General features: G+C 37.8%; 1 protein-coding gene across 1 annotated transcript; it reads left to right on the top strand.

The window, feature by feature from the left end:
* The first annotated feature begins 3,041 nt into the window (after positions 1 to 3,041).
* On the top strand, positions 3,042 to 17,667 carry CTXND2 (cortexin domain containing 2). The gene is made up of 2 exons (XM_070607114.1): positions 3,042 to 3,179; positions 17,293 to 17,667. The coding sequence occupies exon 2, from the start codon at positions 17,366 to 17,368 to the stop codon at positions 17,531 to 17,533; it is 168 nt and encodes a 55-aa protein (XP_070463215.1). The 5' UTR covers positions 3,042 to 3,179; positions 17,293 to 17,365; the 3' UTR covers positions 17,534 to 17,667.
* The last annotated feature ends 234 nt before the right edge of the window (positions 17,668 to 17,901 follow it).

The raw sequence follows: 17,901 nt of genomic DNA, 5'->3' as shown, positions 1-17,901 counted from the left end.
CTGAAAATGTGTACACATTTTGAAGTGGAAGAAAGAGAAGTTGACAGTTCCTGTGTGCTGGCTTTGATTCTCAAAGAAAATAATAGATGAAACTTCCACTGAGAAGAAGAGAGAGAAATGGTGTTGAGTGTAGCTGTACAGCTGGAGGCAATTGGTTAGGAAGTGTAGGAATAAAAAGATACAAATAAAAAGATTGTCAAATGCTCTGAGGGACCAAAGTGAGAAGGGATAAATTTTCATGAAACTGGAGCACTGTTCTTACTTTCTCCGCCAATACTCAGAAGCCTGAGGAAAGCAAGTGAACAGAGCAGTTTGCCCAGAATTGAGAACTGATTGACAAATTAGGTCAGTATCTTGGGGATGGAATATTCTAGAGCTGAAGAAGAAGTACAGTTTAAAAGTGTGTAGAAGGGGATGAGACTGGTCAGGCAAATGAGAAGCTAGAGGAAGTTATTGGGCTAAGAAGAGAGGTTGAATACTGAAAGCTGGTATTGAAAGAGAGCAGATTCAAAAGTGAGGGAGTGGGAGTGGCAGAGGATAGGAACTGGGAACAACTTATATCACAAAAAGTTATAGTTAAAAATATATTTTTAGGGGCCAGCTCGGTGGTACAGTGGTTAAGTTCGCACGCTTCGGCAGCCCGAGCTTCACCAGTTCGGATCCCAGCTGTGAACATGGCACCACTTGGCACACCATGCTGTGGTAGGCGTCCCACATATAAAGTAGAGGAAGATGGGCATGGATGTTAGCTCAGGGCCAGTCTTCCTCAGCAAAAGGAGGAGAATTGGCAGCAGATGTTAGCTCAGGGCTAATCTTCCTCAAAAAGAAAATATATATATTCTTTTAGGGGCTGGCCCCATGGCTGAGTGGTTAAGTTCACGCGCTCTGCTTTGGCAGTCCAGGGTTTCACTCATTAGAATGCTGGGCATGGACATGGCACCACTCATCAGGCCATGCTGAGGTGGTGTCACACATGCCACAGCTAGAAGGACCCACAACTGAAATATACAACTATGTGCTGGGGGGTTTTGGGGAGATAAAGCAGAAGAAAAAAAAATGATTGGTAACAATTGTTAGCTCAAGTGCCAATCTTTAAAATATGTATATTTTTTTAATATATCTTTTGTATGTATACATATAGTCTTCAAATAAATAAGTAAAAGATGAATGACCCAATCAAAAGAAGGGAAAGGATAGGTACAGGAAATCTGTAAAAGATGTACAAACAATAGAAATTCACATACCATAGTAATTAGGGAAATGGCAAGTTTTTAAAAACTGAGACGTTATTTTTTGCCTATTAGCTGGATGAATATTTCAGAGATTGAAAATAATCTATATTGGTGACACTATGGAAAAAACAGATACTTTCATACCTATTTGAAGAGAGTATAAATCACTATAATCTTTTTAGTGTGTAGTTTGGCAACACCTATTAAAATTCTAAATATTCATATTCTACAACTCAGCATTTATATTTTTACTATTGTGAGGAATCTATCCCACAAAAACATTTCCACAAGTACCCAGAGAAATACGTGTGGGGATATCCATTGCAATGTTGGTATAATAATAAGAAATTTGAAACAACTCAAATGCCCACTAATAGAGAAAATGGACCATGGATGTCAATGTAATGGAGTACCTGAGTCCTCAGCAGCCATTAAAAAGAATGAAGTGGATCTATATGTATTAAAATGGAAAGATATCCAAGACAGACTGTTGAATGAAAAAAGCATTAAAAAAGTATTTTTTGTCATTAATAATTATTATAATAAATATTGAAATTAAAGCTGGAGAAATCCACCAAACTATTAACAGTGTATCTCTGGAGAGTGGGATTAATAGGATATTTCTATCTTTTCATATGTATTTCTGTAATGTTTGAATGTGATATGACTTTACATTATATTTATAATTACAAAAGCCAGAAAGATAGAAGGATTTTGTTTTAAGGTCCATCATTAAATAAATGATAGTTATTATAATGAGCCCTAAAGCCTGGTTTTGTTTCAGGCTTTAGTTTTACCTACCCTGGAAGGAAAGAACTACTATTCTTACCTTCCCTCAACTCTTCCACGCAATTTGAGATAGTATGGTCAAGGGCAAAAAAAATTTGGAAACTGAAAATATTTTTAATTGCTTTATTTATTGTTATTTAGGAAAATAAAAGTTTGAAGGCTGGGACTATACTTCATTCTCCATTCTGTCCCTGGCAACTAGCGCAGTGATTGACATATAGTAGGCGTTCAGTAAATATTAAATATAGCACATCTTTCAGGGGAGTTAATTTTTTAAGGTGTGATAAAATCTTGAAAATTTATCTACTTGAAAAAAGAAATTTTGAGTAGATAATATGCCCATGGTACAATATAATCCACCTGAAATATTCTGTATTTATAAGCATATATGCATACAGAGACACACACATACACAGATCCTATAGAAGTTTTTTAATGAACCAAATAAAATCTTAGAGGAGATAGATTTTGCATTTGAGGTATATACAAATATGTGTAACTACTAATGCTAAGTGAAATAGTTTTGACTTTTCTGATCCAAATGTCCTGAGTTAATTCTTTTTGAGGAAAAGGAGAGATTCTAGAGCTTCACTGATCTCGTCGACAAGTAGTCCTCAAACTTGAGCATACATCACAGTCGCCTAGAGGGGTTGGTTAAAACACAGATGCCAACCCTTCCGAAGTTTCTGATTCATTAAGGCTGGGATGGGGTCCAAGAATTTGCATTTCTTTCTAACAATTTGCCAGGAGATCCTGCTAATCCAGAGAACCATTGCATAGACCAAAAAGCTGGCTACTGACCCATCTTCTACCACCCATGTGATCCTACTTAGAAGGTATCACTTGAGCTATTAACCTTGGCTGCCCCAGCCCTGGCAGAGTTGTGGAAATATTCTTCTACTGATCTAGGCTCCAATTTAATCTAGTGGGATCATTTTCTCACTCACTATGGGAGTGTCTGAAACTTGATCCTGTTTTAGTTGAACTATTCATGAAGCTTCTGAGTTCAGTGTGGGAGCAGGGAAGGGAAATACCTATCAACCACTCTCCTTTTGTAAGAGGGGGTTGATGAAAAGAGGAGAGGCTGCCAAGAGATGTGCTTGAGTAGGAGGTGACTGCCCTGCCAACCGCCAGCCTTGGATATCACGCTCTCAAAAGGTAAATAAAACAGCCATATTGACTTCCTGGTGAAGTGTTTATGTTAATAATTCCAACAATTCTTCTGAGTTTAATAGTACCTTTCTGTGAACTTGGGGAATACTAGGGAAATGACTGAAGAAGTAAAAAGCTTTTTTTTTCTTAGAGCTTTTTTAGAAAAGTAAAACTTTCATCTGAGAAAGGATGTTTTAGACATAGTCTTGTTTCGAGGCAAGTTGGGAGGACCTCCATTGGTCCTATGAGCTAGAGGATGTCTTTGATTTTAGGGATTAGAGTAAGAAAGCTTCAGTCGTGTACTTCTTCACCATCACCTCTCCCTTCAGACTCAACTTATGGCCAGGAGAAAAAACCTGGGTCTTTTTGTTTGTTTCTTTTTTAAAGAAATATAGGGCACTACAGACGGGAAAAACGAAGTGATTTGGGAAGAGAACACATGAAAGAAAGAGGGGTTTGATCTTTCTAGGAAGTGTTAAGTGAAAAAGGAATTGACTTTGCTGCAGATTTGTAAATGCCGTTATTCTGTTTCTTTTTGCAAGACCAAATTTTTTTTTTTTAAGATTTTATTTTTTCCCTTTTTCTCCCCAAAGCCCCCCGGTACATAGTTGTATATTCTTCGTTGTGGGTCCTTCTAGTTGTGGCATGTGGGATGCTGCCTCAGCGTGGTTTGATGAGCAGTGCCATGTCCGCGCCCAGGATTCGAACCAACGAAACAGTGGGCCACCTGCAGCAGAGCGCGTGAACTTAACCACTCAGCCACGAGGCCAGCCCCAGCAAGACCAAATTTTGCATATAGCAATAGAGTCGTGCCCCACCTCCTTTTCCCTATTCTAGTCCTGAGCAGCACTGCTATTCATCTCAAACAAAACAGGAGCCTTCAGAGCCACTTAAAAAATTCTAGGATACGTCTCCTCTTTGGAAAACAGATTTCGGATTTACCATTTTATCTGTCAAGAAAAGCTATTTTGCCTAAGAAGTTCCAGAAAAAAGGATACTGAATATCCAAGGCTTCAATAAGTTATTGTGATTTTTTTCCCCACTCTAAAAAACTTTTTACTGAGTTTTGTGTTCAAAATCTTGCACTCTCTTTCTTAAAGGGAGCCCCCCTCCAACTTGTATAAACTTCGGGCCCTATAAAACCTGGACCTGATCCCTGCATATGAAGATAAGAGCCAAGAACATGGCATACTTGGAACCAAAACAACATCAGCCTTTTTCTTTTCTTTTCTTTTTTCAATAAGAATGTAGTTTACTTTTTGAGGGGGAGGAAGAAGAGATGTCAACCTAAAAGGGGCAAAATTAGCTTGTTGCAATTTGGCAGCTATGAGAGAGAAGTTTGAATAAGTAAACTAAAGACCTCTGATTCAAAGTTCAAGAATTCACATTTACTTAAATAAGGAGAAGGAGAATCACAGATGACTACATGTTTTCCAATTTCCAGGTATTGGAAGTTTTCCATCTCTCTGTAGCATTTGAGACTGTTGGCAAACCCACTCCTTGAAATTCTTTCATCTCTTCGATTTCATGACTCTATACTCCTTAGGTTTTCGTACTTGTAACTGTTCCCTCTGTGGTTCCTTGACCTCTTTCCTCCATCATAAATGCAGACATTCCCTTGTTTCTAATTCTGCTTTGGCCATCTCATCTACTCCTATGATTTCAACTCTCCTTTCCTTGGGTGACCCTCAGCTCTAAAGATCTTGCTCCTCTTTGCTCCTAAATTTCAGTCTCGCATTTCCCCCTCCTGAGCATGCCACATCAGTACCTTTAAGTTCAACCTACCCCGAACTGAATTGATCATAATCCCTTAAAGTATTTGCTATTCCTAAAGAAAATAGTTCTATGAATGGCCACATCTTTCTTTCAGCCCTCCAAATTCAAGGCCCAGAGTTTTCTTTACCACTTCCTTCTTCCTCCCATTATATGTCCATTTAATTTATAAATCATGTCAAATCCTCTTTCACAATCTCACATCCATTCCTTCCTTTTCGTTGCTCACTCTGTTATCCTAGTTTATACTTTCGTTACCTTTTGTTGAGACTGCCACAACTCCTCCTTATTGTTTTCCACTCTGTGGTGTCTGTTATTTCCTGTCTCCAATATCTTTTACATGCTGTTGCAAATTATCTTCCTAAAATATGGCTTTGATTATTTACCTTCCTTCATTCAACAAGCATGAATTGTGTATGCATAATATACTAGGGACTGATATAGATATTAATTCATTCATGTAGGTGTTCTAAGCACTTACAATGTGCCGGCCTTGCCCTAGGCACTGAAGCTATGCCAAGAATGGGACAGACACAGACCTAGCACTTAGAGCTCACATTCCAGTTAGAGTCAATGGGATACACAGTAAGATATGGCCCCTGCTCTCGAGGCATTTACCTGCTCAAAATCCTTCAATGGTTCCTCTATACCTGGAAGAATAAAATTCAGATTCTTTACCCTGACTTTCAAGGTTCATTATGGTCTTATCTCTAGCAATAGAAGTATAGGATTTAGATGAATAATCTTAACCTTTGCATGGGTCTTATATTCTGCATTGGGGACCATCTTTTAAAAGAGATATAGACACACTAGAATCTCTTCGGTGAAAAAAGACTAGAGTGATATAAAGATCATATCCTTTGAGAAATGATGAAATGATTGAAGAAATGAGTCAACAAGTACTTGAAAGCTATCTTCAAATCCTGAAAATCTTGTCTATGGAAAAGATATAAGTTGCCCTATACAGCCCTAAGTTAAAAGTGGAGCAGTGCTGAGGAGACACATTTGGCTCAATGTAAAGAATTATTTTCAAGAATGGACTGCCTTGGAAGATAATCATTTCCGGGCCCCTGAAGGTCCCTGGGGAACTCACCCAAGCAGTTAAAGCAGGAGCTTTGCAAGAATGATTAGAAGCCTGGCGCAACAAGATGGCTTTTAAAGATTCCTTCCAACTATGAGAGTCTATGATTTTATACCTTTCGCTTTCGTGTACTGTGAGCTCCACCATACTGAATTAAGCAGTATTTCCCAAAAAGGTTCCCACGCTTCCTTGTCTCAGTCACTGTTCCTTCATTTGGAGTGCTCTTTTCTTATTCCAGATTGAGCTCAGCCATCACTTCTACGAAGACCCCTGTGACTAATACCACCCCAGCTGAGTTTGTTAATCACACAAGGGTCATGTTGTCTGTTCTCTACATCCAAGAGAAGCAGAGTGTTCCTTCTGACACTGAAGGCTCCACATCAACAGACGTTTCCTACTAGGTTCAGGCACTATGCTAATGTATGCTATGAGAAGTTAAAAAAAAATCAAAACGTTTGGGGGCCAGCCCGGTGATATAGTGGTTAAGTTCATGCACTCCGTTTTGGCAACCATGGGTTTATGGATTTGAATCCCAGGTGAGGACATACGTACCACTCATCAAGCCATTCTGAGGCGGTGTCCCACATACAAAATAGAGGAAGATGAGCAACAGATGTTAGCTCAGCGCCAGTGTTCCTCACCAAAAAAAAAAAAAATCTAAACATTTAGATTTTTTTTGCCCTCTAGCTCATATTAATGGAAGAATAATTGTTGTCGTATATACCCTCCATATTCCTGCCAGTCTGATATTTCTAACACAAGCATCTAATGGTGTAATTCTATGCTTAAAAGCTTTCCAGTGGCTCCCCACTGATTGCAAAGTTGAGTCCAGAATCTTTAACGTGCCGTACAAGGCTCCTGGTGAACTTGTCTAGGTTACCACTCCTGCCTATTCTTCAGGAGGAGAAGACCTCTCCAACGCTTACTGAACACTTACTGTTTTTCAAACATACTATGTTGTCCTGCCTTAAACCTTCATGTTTCTACTTGGGATATTTTTTCTTCTGCTTTTCCCCTTTCCCGCCTTTGTCTGCCTGGTAAACTTCTACTCATTCTCAGGCCTCAATTCAGTTCACCTATTTGCCTCTTCAGTAAAACCTTGCTTGATTCTTCCCTTTGGGCTCCTTTCACACCTTTACCAGCACGTTGCTTTGGAATTGTTTTCATTCAGGAAGTACTTATTTTTGTCTGCTTATTTTTCTCCTTAACTTTATAAAATTGAGACATTTTACACAGCATAAAATCAAACCTAGAAATCTGTGATAAGGAGGATAAGTGAAAGGAAATTAAAGAAAGATGCAAGTCTCTTGAAATGCAATAATTGAGAGGAGAAGTTGGAAAATTAATGAAATATTCAGGCTGTTATGGGTCTAGTAAGATACGTAGGTGCCAAGGAAAAATAATATGACCTTTTGAGGGAATGTAGTTATGAATAAACAGAAGATACATGCCTGCAGATGTAATGAGATATTAAAGAAATATATCTAAAAAGTGGCATCTGAGGTATATACAAATAGAAAAAGACAAAGGCATGGTATTAAAATTGTAGTGAAGGGGCCAGCCCTGTGGCCAAGTGGTTAAAGTTCCACACACTCTACTTCAGTGGGCCAGGTCCATGGGTTCAGATCCCAGGCACACACCTAATCCACTCATCAGCCATGCTGTGGAGGTGTCCCACAGACAAAAAAATAGAGGAGGATTGCACAGATGTTAGCTCAAGGCTAATCTACCTCAAGCAGAAAAAGAGAAAGATTGGCAATGGATGTTAGCTCAGGGTGAATGTTTCTCAAAAAAAAAACTGTAGTGAGATTGCTCAAATGTTCTCATTACGACTCAATTATCAGCAAGTATATATCGAATACCTAGTATGTGCCAGGCTTACTTTCCCATTCCAGTTACAAAAATTTGAGAAAAGAGCTTCGACTCAGCTTAGGTTCCTATGCCAGACCATTGAACTGTGACAGCCAGCACTGTGGAGCCGTGTCAGAACATGGTAGCTCCCACAATAGCCATATGGAGGGACAGGAGGGGAATTGTGGGGCAGACAACTTCATAGAGGTCCACTACTTTCTATTAATGATGTGGATATGTTCTGAGAAATGGTAGTTAGGTGATTTTGTCATTGTGTGAACCTCATAGAGTGTACTCACACAAACCTAGATGGTATAGGCTACTACATACTTAGGCTGTATGGTACTAATCTTATGGGACAATCATCATATGATCCATTGCTGACTCAAACATCATTATGAGGTGCATGACTGTTTTTTTATTTAATCTCAACATCTACTTCATAAAATTGTTATATTATTACCTTCATTTTACAGATGAGGAAACGGCTCTGAAAGGTTAAGTAACCTGCTCATGATCACCAAGCTTTATTAGAGCCAGGATCCAAATCCAGAGGAATTGGCCCTAGAGTCCATGTTCTCTATCACCATGTTATATTTCTTGATCACCATTGAATTGTTCTCACTGGGAGTTAACTTTTGGAAGGAATGCCCTTTGCCCTTCCCAAACCAAGAATTGTGCAGACAAGTAGGAGTTTCCAATGAGCTCTCCCTAAGCTGTTCCCTCTTTGGCTCTTCAGAGGATCCCCCCAATCAGTGACCTCTGGAGCCAACAAGTACTGTATCCCAAAAAATTTCTTGATTCTTAATAAATATATTGGTTGTGCTGGAAAATTGTTCTTTTCCTTGCTTCCCTCAAACCTGATTTTTTAAATTTTGTAATATCTGATAATTCAAAAGAAGATATGTAACATATTTGAGTTATAAAACATAATAATGAATGAACTGCTGTGAACCCATGAGCCAATTTAAGAATGATAGCATTACCATTATTAATGCATCCATGTGCTCTTTCCTTTAGATCATCTCCCTGCCTCCCTCCCAGAAGTAACTATTACCGTGAATTTTCTTTATCACTCCTTTGCTTTTTCAAAAATAGATTATCACATATGTATGTACCCCTAAATAATATGTTCTTTAGTTTTGCTTGTTTTGAGATTTATAAAAATAATATAATAATGTATACAATCTTTTGTAATTTGCTTTTTTCACTTAATAATATGTTTCTAAGATTCACCCATGTTGTTGGATGCAACTCTAGTTCATTCATTAAATTTTTTTTCACTGTTTTGTAATATTCATTTGTGGATAATACCACAGTTTATATAATAATTCTCCAGGCAGGGGTCATTTGAGTTGTTTTTTTGCTTGTAGGTAACAAATGTACAAGAACGCAACAGCATTCTTTTATACTTCTCCTGGTGTATACGCAGGAGTGGAATTGTGGGGTTGCAGAGAATATGTATATTCAACTTTACCAGATAAGGCTGAATGGCTTTCCATAGAGAGTTTTATCAATTTATACTCTGATACTGCTGATAGGCAGTGTATAAGAGCTTCAGATAAATCACATCCTTGCCAACATTTTTTGTTATCAGGCTTCTCAAGGTTTACCAATCTAGTAGATAAAAAATTGATATCTGTATTTCCATGATTACTAGTGAAATTGAACAGCTGTTCATGTATTTATGTACCAATCATTTTTTAATGAAATGACAGTTCATGTCTTTTGCTAATTTTTCTACAGAGTTCTTTTTTCTTTTTTTCTTTTTATTGAGGTCATAATAGTTTATAATATTGTGAAATTTCAGGTGTACATTATTATTTGTCAGTCATCACATAAATGTGCCCATTTACCCCTTATGCCCACCCTCAGACCCCTCTCCCTGCTGATAACCACTAATCTGTTCTCTTTGTCCATGTGTTAGTTTATATTCCACATATGAGTGAAATCATATGGTGTTTGTCTTTGTCTGACTTATTTCGCTTAACATAATACCCTCAAGGCCCATCCATACTGCAAATGGGACAGTTTTGTCTTTTTTATGTCTGAGTAGTATTCTATTGTATATATACTACATCTTCTTTATCCAATCATCAGTCGATGGGCACTTGGGTTGCTTCCACTTCTTGGCTATTGTGAATAATGCTGTGATGAACATAAGGGTGGATAAGTCTCTTTGAATTGTTGATTTCAAGTTCTTTGGATAAATACCCAGTAGTGGGATAGCTGGGTTGTATAGGATTTCTGTTCCTAATTTTTTGAGAAGTCTCCACACTGTTTTCCATAGTGTTTGCACCAGTCTGCATTCCCATCAGCAGGCTATGAGGGTTCCCTTTTCTCCACAACCTCTCCAACATTTGTTATTTTTTGCCTTGGTGATTATAGTCATTTTAACAGATGTAAGGTGTTACCTTAGTGTAGTTTTGATTTGCATTTCCCTGATAATTAGTGATGTTGAATGTATTTTCATATGTCTATTGGCCATCTGTGTATCTTCTTTGGAAAAATGTCTGTTTATATCCTCTGCCCATTTTTTGATCAGGTTGTTTGTTTTTTTGTTGTTGAATTGAGTAAGTTCTTTATATATTTTGGAGGTTAACCCCTTGTCAGATATATGACTTGCAAATATTTTCTCCCAGTTTGGTGGGTTGTCTTTTCATTTTCTTCCTCATTTCCTTTGCCTTGCAGAAGCTCTTTAGTCCGATGACGTCTCACTTGTTTATTTTTTCTTTTGTTTCCCTTGCCCGAGTAGACATCGTATTTGAAAAGATCCTTCTAAGACTGATGTCAAAGAGTACACTGCCAGGGCCAGCCCTGTGGCTGAGTGGTTAAAGTTCCATGCACTCTGCTTCGGCAGCCCAGGTTTGCAGGTATGGACCTACTCCACTCATCAGCCATGCTGTGGAGGCATCTCACATACAAAGTAGAGGAAGACTGGCATAGACGTTAGTTCAAAGCTAATCTTCCTCAAGCAAAAAAAAAAAAAAGAGGAGAATTGGCAGCAGATGTTAGCTAAGGGTGAATCTTCCTCACATACACAAAAGAGTATACTGCCTATATTTTCTTCTATGAGTTTTACAGTTTCAAGTCTTTGACCCATTTTGAGTTTATTTTTGTGTATGGTGAAAGATAATGGTCTACTTTCATTCTTTCACATGTGGCTGTCCAGTTTTCCCAACACCATTTGTTAAAGAGACTTTACTTTCTCCAGTGTATGTTCTTAGCTCCTTTGTTGGAGGTTAGCTGTCCCTAGACGTCTGGTTTTATTTCTGGGATTTTAGTTCTGTTCCATTGATCTGTGTGTCTGTTTTTGTACCACTGCCATCCTGTTTTGATTGCTACAGCTTTGCAGTATATTTTTAAGTCAGGGATTGGGATGCCTCCAGCTTTGTTCTTTTTTCTCAGGATTGCTTTAGCTATTTGGGGTCATTTGTTGCCCCATATGAATTTCAGGATTCTTTGCTCTATTTCCATGAAGAATGTCATGGGGTTCTGACTGGAATTGCACTGAATCTGTAGATTGCTTTAGGTAGTATGGTGTTTGTCTTTTTCTTATTAAGTGGGAGGAGGGTTTTTTTTTCTTTCTAATTTTGCATACAAATCCTTTGTTGGATATATGTATGGCAACTATCTTCTCCAAGCTTGTGATTTGTATTTTTACTTACTTTATAGTGTCTGTGTGATCAGAAGTTCTTAACTGCAGAGTCAAATTTATCAATCTTTTTAAATATATGTTGTACTATTTATGTCTTGCTAAAGAGGTTTTTCCTATCCTGAGCTCATACAGATATTCTATATTTTCTTCTAAAGCTTTTTAAGTTTGCTTTTGACATATAACTACAGGCACAGTTTTTAAAATGGATATCCTATTTTCCAGTATCACTTATTAAACAGTCCATTCTTTTCCTGTGGTCAACAATGCCTATTCTGTTATAATTCAAGTTCTCTAAATGTGTGATTTGTTTCTGGGTTCTCTAGTCTGCTCGAATGGTCTATTATCTATGCCTGCACCTATACCCCACAGTCAAAAATACTGTAGCTCTATAATAAACCTTGATGACTGATATGGGAAATCTCCCCACTCTATTCTTTTTCTTCAGAATGTCTTCTTTATTCTTGGGCCTGTGAACTCCCATATACATTTAAGAAAATCAGTTTGTTAGTTTTCTCAAAAAGTCCTGATTGGATTTTGGTGAAATTGCATTGCATCTAAGGATCAATTTGGGGAGAATTAACAACTTTACCATGTTGACTCCATAAACAGGGTACATCCCTCCATTTACTTAGGTGTTCTTTAATGACTTTCAGTAAAGTTTGATAATTTTTTCCATACAGGTCCTGCTCAACTTGTGTTAGATTTATTTTTAAATACCTTATGTATTTGTTATGCTATTATAATGCATTTTAAAAATTATATTTTCTTATTATTTGTTGTTGGCATCTAGAAATGCAATTGTCTTATGTATCTTATGGAGACACCTTGCTAAACTCTGCTTATTTCTCATATTTTCTGCAGACTGTTCTGTAGGCAATGACATCTGTGAATAATGAACATTTTTGTTTCTTCTTTTTAAATCATTATCTGTACCTATTTTTCTTTATCTTATTTTACTGCGTTGGCTAGAACCTCCAGAATGATGTGGAATAAAAGTGAATATAGTAGACATCTTTGTCTTGTTCCTGATTTTAAAAGGAAAATCTTTCAACTTTTGACCATTAAGTAGGATGTTTCTACATTTTTGGTCGATAACATTTACCATGTTAAAGGTGTTCTCCTCTATCCCTGTTTTGCTAAGAATATTACTAAGGATATTTTGTGTTGGTATTGAATTTTATCAAATGCTTTTTCTGCAACCATTGAGGTATTCGTATGATTTTCTCTCTCTCTCTTCTCCCAAAACGTATGTATGTGTGTGTGTGTGTGTGTGTGTGTGTCATTTACAGATTTTCTAATGTAAACTACTCTTGCACTCCTGGAATAAATTCAACTTGGTCTTTCTATCTGTTAAGGTTTATTTGCAGAGAACAGAAACTTTTCTAGCTATTTTAAGAAGAAAGGGACTTAATACATGGAATTAGGATGCTTTTAGTTTCACATAGCCAAAAAACCCCCAAAAAACCCAACTCAAATGGGATTAAACAATAGGTGGAAAAGTATGGATTTGCTAAGTGTTGGATGCAGGGTTCTATAGATGTTCAATAAATCAAACTTGTTAATTGTGTTATTCAAATATTCAATATCTTCACTGATTTTTGCCTAGTTGACCTATTAATAATTGAGAAGAATGTGTTTACTATCCACTAATGGCGTTTTTTTTTAAATCAACTTCTCCCTACAGTCTTATTATTTTCTTCTTTATCTTGAGGCTATTTTATTAGGTGCCTACAATTTAGAATTGTTACATCTTCCCACTGAATTTTACCCTTTATTGTAATCTTTCAATCCTCTCTATCCCTAATAATGCTTCTGTCTTAAGGTCTATTTTGTCTGATATTGATACAGCACCTCAGTTTTCTTTTGCTTAGTATTTACCTATTGTACCCTTTTGTATACCTTTTACTTTCAGTCTTCCCATGCCTTTAAATTTTAGGTAAAGCTCTTATAAACCACACACAGCTGGATTGGGGCCAAGACCAAAAAATAGATGTTTGTCATTTTGGGTCTGCCCAAAATCCAAAAACCTTCCTATTTGAGGCAAGTCTTCCTTTATGTGAATCTGTGAGAAGCAGAACCTCATTCTCACTACAGAAGCCTAGAGAAACCAAATATTCCCTTTTCTACCCCATGGTGGCTAATGTGCTGATGTGTGACTCAGCCTTGACAGTTGGATGCTCCAACCAGGGACTGGAATATCAAGTCCCACAAAGATAACACAATTTATAATTCAGGCACGGCAGAGGCAGCAATATCCAATGATGGTAGCAGCAGAGCTTGGCAACAGCAGTGACTGGTGGTGGTAGTGTCCAGTGCCAGCAGTGGCCTAACTAGACTTTTCCTGTGCTGACCTTGGCTATGCTTCCCAATGCCTGGCCTCTCTTGCTTTCTGCCTGTCTTATAAAACCACTTCTCCTTCTACTTGATTCTGGAAGCTATCTGATCTCTTTATAATAAATACCTTTTCTGCTTAAGTAAGGGAGACTCTGTATCTGTTGCTTGCAAACAAGAATCCTGACTGTTATAAAAGTGTTCTTTGGGGACGACTCCGTGGCCGAGTGGTTAAGTTCATGCGCTCCGCTGCAGTGGCCCAGGGTTCGGATCCTGAGCGCGGACATGGCACCACTCTTCAGGCCACGTTGAGGCGGCGTCCCACATCCCACAACTAGAAGGACCTGCAACTAAGATATACAACTGTGTACAGGGGGGTTTGGGGAGATAGAGCAGAAAGAAAAAAAAAAAGTTTGGTAGCAGTTGTTAGCCCAGGTGCCAATCTTTAAAAAAAAAAAAAAAAAGTGTTCTTTTTTTCCTCTGGAATTGGGGAAGAGGAGAAAACATGAAGGGGGAATATGTGAGGTCTGGATTTGCTGGAGCCATTCTTGCTGCCATAGGGAAGCCAGCATGGGTGTAAATTAGCATAGAAGAAAGATTGTGGTTTGGAGAGGAATAAGAGTGTTTTCAGGAAATCAGAGAGTATTTGCAGGAGTCTGGCATTTGATGGCCTAGAGTATAGTGATGGCCACAGAGATAAAGAAAAGGGAATTGATTTGAGTGAGATTTTGGAAATAGGCCCCAAAGGATATTAACAGATGTAAGGAGTGAGAAGCCACTGAAATGTGGAACACAAAAATGCACATGATCCTGCTTTCAAAGACCACTGTAGAAAGGATAAGGCACATGAATAACGTAATAGATATGTAAATGATATATGCCTTAAGATTGGTATCTACCAATTTTCCCACATTTTTCAGCCATCAGGAGGACCCCTAGTTTTTCTCTCATCTTCAGTCTTAGGACCACTTCCTTCCAACTTTCTGTCAAGGTACAACTCTGCCTGTCATGGAGACAATTCTTGATATGGTTTCACAGAACAATTTAGCTCCTCATCAACCCAATTAATCTTCTAGGAAACAAGACTTTAGCTTTCTCTGTGTGTTACCAAAAGATCCATTAAACCATTTTTCAAAACAAATCTATTGGCATTTTTTTCTCTCTAGGCTTGGAAGATGTTCACAGCTCTTTCTCTCATGATGTGCTTTCCACGGGTTCCTCATAAATTCCCTCTTTAGGATTATCTAACTGCAGATCTCTTAGAGTCATGTCCTTCTTTTGGCTGGTCTTCACAATGCTGAATCCAAGTTCGCCTCTAGCCACTTTCTGTTAAGGTAGCTTCAGGGAGTCTTCTTGGGTCATATCCTCTTCCATATGACCCCCAGGCTGGTCCCTATCTGTGGGGTCCATATCTGGCCCTCAGGAAAAAAAATCCTCCTTGATCAATTCAGTCTCAACTCTGCCTTCTTCTCTGTTGCCACAGGCTACCTCTGCCAACCTCTTTTCCTTCTTTCTTTTTCAAAAGTTTTATTTTATTATGGTAAGAACACTTAATATGAAATCTACCCTCTTAAAAAATTTTTAACTGTACAATACATTATCATTGACTATAAGTACAATGTCACATCACAGATTTCTAGAGCTTATTCATCTTACTTAACTGAAACTTTATGACTGATTGTATTGCTTAGTAACTCCCCATGACTAACCACGTTGAGCATCTTTTCACGTGCTAATTGGCCATTTGTGAACCTTCCTTAGAGAAATGTATATTCAGATCCTTTGCCAATTTTTTTTTTTTTGATGAGGAAGATTGGCTCTGAGCTAACATCTGTTGCCAGTCATCCTCTTTTTTTTTTTCTCTTTTCTCCCCAAAGCCCCAGTACATAGTTGTATATCCTAGTTGTGAGTCATTCTAGTTCTTCTATGTGGGGTGCTGCCACAGCATGGCCCAGCGAGCAGTGCTCAGGTCTGCACCCAGGATCTGAACCAGCCGAACCCTGGGCGGCCAAAGCAGAGCATGCAAACCTAACCACTCAACCACAGGGCTGGCTCCCCAGTTTTAATTGGGTTATTTGACTTCTTATTATTTAGATGTAAGAATTCTTTATATATTCTAGATACAAGTTCTTTATCAGATATATTATTTGCAAAAATTTTCTCCCATTCTGTGAGTTGTCTTTCAACTTTCACTTTCTTGATAGTGTCCTTTGAAACACAAACGTTTTAAATTTTGATGAAGTCCAATTTATATAGTATTTTTTTCTCTTGTTGCTTGTGCTTTTGATATAATATCTAAAAATCCTTTGCCAAATCCAAAGTTATGAAGATTTACTCCTTTGTTTTCTTCTAAGAGTTTTATAATTCTAGGTCTTACATTCAGGTCTTTGATCTATTTTGAGTTAATTTTTATATATGGTGTGAAGTAAAGGTCCAACTTCATTCTTTTGCACATGGCTACCCACTTGTCCCAGCACCATTTGTTTTCTTTTCTCATTGAATGGCGTTGGCACACTTGTCAAAAATCAGTTGACATGGGGGCTGGCCCACAGTGTAGTGATTAAATTTGGCACATTCCACTTTGGTGGCCTCGGTTCAGGGATTCAGATCCTAGGTGCGGACATGCACCACTCACTGGCCATGCTGTGGCAGCAACCCACATACGGAATCAAGGAAGATTGGCACAGATGTCAGCTTGGGGCTAATCTTCTTCAGCAAAAATAAATAAATAAATAAATAAATAAAAATCAGTTGACAATAGATATATGAGTTTATTTCTGGACTCTCAATTCTATTTCGTTGATCTATATGTCTATCCTTATGCCAGTACCACACTATCTTACTAACTGTAGCTTTGTAGTGAGTTTTGAAATTGAGAAGTGGGAGTCTTCTGACTTTGTTCTTTTCAATATTGTTTTGAGAGACTATTTTAATAACTAAAATTGATCACTTTGGTGATGTACCTGATCTTTCACTAAGAGATGGGAATGACAGCAGAGTTAAACATAGTGATTAGAAAAGATAAAACAATTTTATGTTCATATCCAGCAAGTTAAGATTCAACAACAAATTAGTTACAATAAGTACTCTGAGAATTTGAAAAAATCTTAGAGAAGGATTTGGACTTAACAGAGAATTGGGATATTCAAGACAGTTTTACCTGGATCTTGCAGGAAAAGGAAGCTTCAATGGATTTCTGAGTTATACATATTTGCTCATGTATTGCCTTGGAGTAATTCTCTAGATATTTAATGCTTTTATCTGTGTGTATATCTTGAAAGTCACCTATACTAACTTAATCAGTTTCATAGCGCTTTTAAAATAAATTTTTTTTCCTTGCAAACCCCCTGGTGTCCACATAGTATTAAGAAAACCCATATATACACATACAAACCAACAAACTTGTTTTATCCTCTTTTGTCTAGGAATATGACAAATCTGAAGATATACCTGAGGAGGTAGCTACAGCTGAACCAGTATAAAGAGGTGTGTGCTCCCATGGATGATTCAAGCCTGCCCAGCAGCGTTGATGTAGACAAAGGCTTTGCCATTGCCTTTGTTGTTCTTCTGTTTCTGTTCCTAATAGTGATGATTTTTCGGTGTGCCAAGTTGGTGAAGAATCCCTACGAGGCCAGCTCCACAACCACAGAACCATCTCTGAGCTGAACTATGAAAAAGCCTGGTGGACGCCCCCTCACAGGAGATTTGAAATCTTTTATACAGACGTTTATGATTCAGACTTTATATTATTTTACCTCCCTGTTTTTCAGCTTTCTCGCGCTTGCATTCCACAATAGGCACGTGAGGGTGAGTTGGGAATAATAAAAAGGGTGAAACACAAGCCAGTTTGTACCGTTCCTGTTCGGGGAAATGATTACCATAGTCAGACAGAGACAGGTTGAATTCATTGATTAAAATAAGGCCATGGATATCAATTTTCCAGTATCTAATGTCCTTAAGACAGTTGGCCATAATTTTATGATGTCATATAATATCATGATGCTTGGTAAGGTAAACCTAAAACTAGAATAACT

Source organism: Equus przewalskii, unplaced genomic scaffold (genome assembly GCF_037783145.1).
Source record: "Equus przewalskii isolate Varuska unplaced genomic scaffold, EquPr2 ChrUn-10, whole genome shotgun sequence".
Classification (NCBI taxonomy): domain Eukaryota; kingdom Metazoa; phylum Chordata; class Mammalia; order Perissodactyla; family Equidae; genus Equus; species Equus przewalskii.
Note: the sequence above shows the minus strand (reverse complement) of the source record. Positions and strands in the feature narration are given on the sequence as shown.

Coding starts and splice junctions, on each gene's coding strand:
- CTXND2 (XM_070607114.1), top strand. CDS start 17,366: ATGGATGATTCAAGCCTGCCCAGCAGCGTTGATGTAGACAAAGGCTTT.